The 6,010-nt window shown below is 33.7% G+C and overlaps 1 protein-coding gene across 1 annotated transcript; it reads right to left on the reverse strand.

The window, feature by feature from the left end:
* Positions 1-4,261: 4,261 nt before the first annotated feature.
* LOC132172324 (UPF0481 protein At3g47200-like) lies at positions 4,262-5,554 on the reverse strand. Its single transcript, XM_059583806.1, has one exon. It carries the CDS (start codon positions 5,552-5,554, stop codon positions 4,262-4,264), a length of 1,293 nt encoding a protein of 430 aa, XP_059439789.1.
* Positions 5,555-6,010: the final 456 nt, after the last annotated feature.

The raw sequence follows: 6,010 nt of genomic DNA on the forward strand, positions 1-6,010 counted from the left end.
CATAAAGCACTAGAAAAGTGATACGATCATTGGTTTCACACAAAATTAAAATGTGAAATGAAGACTTTGGTCTCCGATATTTATTGCCATTGTCCCACACAAAACTAAAATGTGAAACGGGGTTGAACCCTTGAGGTCTTCTGCAAGACATAGAAAATTGGGAATATGTACTTTGAATTGACTGGTTGAAATAGTGAGCCCAATTCAATTTTTTTTTTTCTTCTCATAAAAATGATAGCATTAAAGCCAAACAAATTTTAGTAAGATTAGTATTATATTATATTTTTATTTCACAATTATCTTACAATATAATGTGTCAGTCCTAACTAAATTTTGAACTTTTTTTTTTTAACAAGGATCGATCAGGGCTCAGTTGCGATGTTTAAATGATTAAATAAATATATTTTTTTTTATTTGTTTAAGCTCTTGAAATAACTTGTGATTTATCATAGTATTAGAAATTTTAAGTTTGAACTATGTTTCCGTCATTTACCTTCTATTTCAATTAAATATTCTAAGTGTTGCTAAGGAGACAAGCAATGATTTTACGTCCATTGGATGTTGAGTTTTAATCTTATTAATTCCGACCACCCCTAATGCAATTTAGTTGAATAATGGAAGATTTTGGTCATTCACGTGGCTTTTTTCTCTTGTTTGATTAGAATTTTAGGAAAAGTATACATACTTTCCTCAAACTACTATCTCATTGTCAATATCCTTCAAACTACGAATTATGTCAATGTTTCCCATAAACTAACAAAATAATGTCATTTAGGTGTAGGTATTTTTACAAATTTCATTAAATCTGGACCAACGATTGAATTTATAATCCTTTAAGAAAAGAGAAAGGATGTTTTTATAATTTTGACACATCTCTGTTAAGATTTAATTGAAAAAAAGAAGGAATGTTGTAGAATGACATGGTATGGGGATACTTGGGCGACCTTGATAGGCCTTCACATAGTGGACCATTAGTTCTTGGAAGAAACATAGGGGAATGGCCTAAAAGTCTGTTTGGATTCGCGATTTCAAAAACTGCGATTTTAAAATGTACGATTTGAAAAAGTGATTTTTAAAAACTCAATTAAGCATTGGAAAAATCACAATTTAGCCTTTAAAATCACAGTTTATCATTTTTAAAAGTGTGCATTTTCAAAAAAGCATCTACTTGCGTGCAATTTGAAAATGCGGATTTTCTACGTTTTTAAAATTGCAATCTCAAACGATATGATCTATTTTTTGTGATTTAGTTTAAAATCATACTTTTTGTTTATAAAATTGCAATGTCAAACACAACCAGTAGTAGTAATACCGGGGTAACCTATTTATTGTCTGTTAGCTGCAGTATGCCACCACAAGATCAACAAGTCCATGACCACAGCACAAAGCCCAAGAACAGAGGAAGCCCGATACACGAAAAAGAACACAAGCGAAAGCACATACGAAGAAAGAACAATCAGAGCCAGAGGCCCAGAGGGGTTGGGAAGTGGGAACATCAAGTAGTTGTCACAAAACCTAGATTTCCCGGCTGTCACATGAAAGGGCAGGGGGAATGTTGCTCCATTTTCCAATGATTCTGCAGGAAATGGTTCTCGACCGTTTTGCCAACTTTGTCATAAAGTGTCACCGAGCTCCCAACATGATAAACTGTGCGTACATCATGGTTTGTGGAGTTTAAGCTGGTTAGCAATGACCTTCTCATCAATAAGCAAATCCAGATCTTCTTCATCGTTGATAAGACAATCCAATAGCACAACATAATTGCAGATGTAAGTGTGATATGGATAATGACTTCCAAGAAACACTGCATACTCTCCAAGCGCGGAAAGCATTTCAAGCATGGAAGCAAGCAAAGAGGCATGAGCAATCGAAGCAGTGAAAGCTATTCTTATGGAGTTTTATCTCAAGCAAGGGTCTTTCTTAAGCTGCTTTGAATTTCAATCCTGCATTGTCAAGCTTTGTTGCACAATATCGAGTATCCAAAGGTTCTTGAAGGGGAAGGTTTGACACTTCACAGAACAAATATCTTACCAAATCAGTGAAATGTTTTACTTCCTTACCGATGGGTTTTTCAGTTACTACCTTACTGATGGAATCATGTTTCTTCATGCGTTGATCATACCAATAAAAGAAAATGCGGGAAAGCTTCACAAAGCGAGCATCTTGTATCTTCAGGCCCTCTTTGTGTTGCGCAATTTGCTTGCCTTCTTCATGATGGTTGCAACCGGAAGAGTAGTCATTGGTTGCGAACGTATATACTTTTGCCCATGAATAGCGACGTGTTAACGATATGTTACTATTTAAACGTCTCTAATTTTAAAAATATTAGTGCTCAAAGTATACGTTTATAACAACCATCCACACTAAAAAACTTCAAAATTTTTCCTCTTTCAATCCACACACATAAAACTATTTTTTTTTTTTTTAAAAAAAAAAAAAAAAGCTGGGCAGCTGAGGGGGTGGCCTTCTATTTTTTTAAAAAAATTATTTTGAATTTATTTTATTTTAAAATAAAAGAAATTTTTTTTTTTTGTTATTATAATAATTTTTGAGATTTTTTTTTAAAAATTTTTTTTTAAAGAGTAGCGACATTTAAACATTGTAAATCACACTATTGGTACTTCCCCTTCCCAAAGGTGACGTTTTTGCAAAAAATGTCACCTTGTAGTGACATTCACTATTTAAACGTCTCTAATTTTTATGTCAATCACTATATTTAAGGACATTTGTAAAATGTTACTATTCAAACGCTCCTAATTAAATAAAGATGTTTTTTGGGCTTAAAATGTCACCTTCCACATGTCACTATTTTGCCTAATTTTTGTAGTGTCACCACTTTTCTCAAAAACTTAAACTAATAGGAAGAGATAAATTTAATCGTTTAATTAACCACTTTAACACCCCCCCCCCCCTCTCACTTGTGGGGTCAAACTTCATTTTAATGGGTGGAGACTAGCACACAGGAATATTTAATTGAAATGAAAGGGTAGATTAATGAATTAAGGTTAATTTCGTGATCTTTAGGCTACATTACCAAGTTAAATTATCCTTATTCAAAAGGCAAAGGTAATAGAGATGTAGAATTTAATCATTTAATCAATATTTTAACATAACCAACTATTTTATTAGAGAATAGAGAAAATATAAAACCAAATAAAATTGCCCTTACTCTGATCCGAAGATGAAGGGCATGTGAGAGAACACATATATAATCTAGATCTATACTTGTGAAGTTAATTAGAATTGAAGATCATGCAATTTGTCTCGCCACCACCAAAAGTTAAGGGAGTGTAGTAAGGAGCTACATACATCAACATGAAAACAACAACATATATATAGAAGGAGACCTCAACATGAAAACAGCAACATATATAGAAGAGAGACCAAGTACCTTTAAAAAGTACATCTACTTTTGAGGTCAAACCTAGAAAAGCTAGCACATCTTCTCCCAAAAAACTCTCCAAAATATCCACATAATGGTGATTGAGTCCCAAAAAGAATTACATTATAAATTCCACACATAACTCTCATAAGCTTTTTTATTAACAGTACTACTCCCAAAGTTCTTTCACCAAATGAAGTTTAAAAAACTCTTAATTTCTTTGTATCTAACTTCAGTTTTTGCAATTAATGCATTTTATGTTAGGCTTTTTTCTGTTAAATCTTGTCAAAATTTTCAAAATACCATGTTTTTTTTATTTTATTATTATTATAAACAGTAAAATAAAAAATTGAAAAAATTTGTAAGACTAATTGATAAAATTGTTAATCGTAGCATCTCTAGATGTAAGAAGCAATTATATTTTTTATAATACTTTTTTTATTTATTTAATGCTAGAACGAGGACTAAAGTCCTCATCGTATCCTTTCAAATGTGTTGTGACTTTTAAAATCACCAATAGATCAAAATTTAATAATGACCAATAACAATTTTACAAACTTAATTAAAAGGAAAAGGGAAATTTCGCTTACCACTCCTGATCTTTCATCAATTTTGCATTCATAATATTAAACTTTAAAATGTATAAATTTTGTATTGGCTGAAATACAAATACTGAATGGATGCAAAAACACACAGACTTCCCACATCTTTATATTGCTGAAATTAATTTCATAAACCACTTACAAAGTTGACTATTACAAGTTATTAATTAAGACGCGGTGGATATATATCACAAGCTAAACAGGACTACAGATGTCATGCATCTACTGCAACTGAAAGCAAAGTACTACAACGATCACTAATTAAACGATACATAATTCAATCCTCCTTCTTCACGATCGAAAGCCGAAAATTCCAGAGAGTAAAAGCCAGGACAATAAGTCCAACAATAGTTGCTGTGCCTCTAAAAATATTGGGGAAATACTCTCTTTTCAGGGTTGCCAATAATTGGATCCAACCGTTCTCATAGCGACCATTAAGCCTTCGAGCAATATGATCATAAGAGGATGTAGTTGCCACAATCTGATTGCCGAGTTTGTTAATTAGAGTTGCCACTTCAGTGTTGCTACCGAGGTTGTTAGCAATGACTTTCTTTTTAACAAGCAAATCCACATCTTTTTCAGTTTCGATAAGACGGTCCAAGAGCCAAACGTAACTGCAGATGTAAGCTTCAGATGGATAATGACATTGCTCTAAGGCCATGAGGTTTCGGAAAATAACTTCAGTCTCGTAGTCTATCACAAGTTGCGGGACTTCCAAGGACCCACGGAGTAAGTGGTTCAGGCACCGAAAACATAGAATGCAGAGGCAGAAAATGCATGGGAAGCAACAAAAGAAGCATAAGCAAGCACGGCACCAATGCCTAACAACGAACGTAGGGAGTTTTATATCAAGTAAGGGTTTGGAATGATCTTCAACTCCTTTGAAATTAAATCCTGCGTCATCAAGCTTTGTGGCACAAAATCGAGTATCCGGCCTTCCTGCTTCTTCACTGCTCCACTTTTTTACCACGTCTGGTGGACAGTACAAAAGTCTTACCAAATCTGTGAAATGATTTACTTGCTGCTTTTCTTGCTGCTTTACTTTCTCCTTTGCTTTCTGCTTTACTTTCTCGCTTTTGAAGGAGTAATTTGCCCACTTATAGTGAGTAAAGTAATCGCAGAAAAGATCGAGAAAGGGAGGATGGTTGTCATTGCAGGCCGACATATACAATTTCTCAAGAACGAAAAACGGAAGTTGGTTCTCAAGTAATATCAAGTCATGTAGTATACCATTTCCAAGCAATGGTTTCCTTAATATGTAATCACATTCTTCTTCTTTATTTTGTATTTTTTGATTGGTTTTTAAGAAGAGCTCAATTATGAAGATGGCATCCAATAGAATCATTTTCACAAAATCAATACTACTTCTGTTTCTAAACTCTTCTGAATAGCAATGACGGATTTTTTCTTCGTCGTCTTCAATGATCTTTAGAAGACTCTTCTGGCTCTTCGAGGTCCTTTTACAGAAATCCATAAAATATCTCAGTTTGTGCATTTCTATGTCCCCCAATTCTTCTCGGCCGTAATGAAAGGGCCCTATTGAGACTAAGCGGAGTGTAGGCTTCTTCATTTACCACATGCAGTTTCTTGCAGAACCCTATAGATACAGCATTCCCTGGCCACTCCGCAGGGGAGGCAGGTCAGTGGGGGAATATAAAATGACAAAATCATAGTTCGGCTTCATTTTCAATGGAATTGCACCTTGGGGGACAGGCCATCATCTTTTCCACCCTCGAAGTTTTCTTTTCCCTGTAGTGACAATCATAGGCAATATAATAATAAATTACATTGTTCACATCTTGTTATTTTTTGTTATCAATGCTTAATTACACATGATTGTAAAGCATATAATGAGAGAAAAGCCAACACTACAAATTTTCTGATTTTTACCTCCCATAGGTTGAATATGGCAATTTGATATGTAATATATCCATTTCAAAGACCAGTTTGTTGTATTTTAATAAAAGTATAAAATAAAAATATTTGTTTTCCAAAAAATTTATTTGAAGTTTTATTATATCGCTAT

This window comes from Corylus avellana, chromosome ca1, assembly GCF_901000735.1.
Source record: "Corylus avellana chromosome ca1, CavTom2PMs-1.0".
Taxonomy (NCBI): domain Eukaryota; kingdom Viridiplantae; phylum Streptophyta; class Magnoliopsida; order Fagales; family Betulaceae; genus Corylus; species Corylus avellana.

Excerpts from the sequence above, each read along its gene's own strand:
- LOC132172324 (XM_059583806.1), bottom strand. The coding sequence starts at position 5,554 with ATGAAGAAGCCTACACTCCGCTTAGTCTCAATAGGGCCCTTTCATTAC.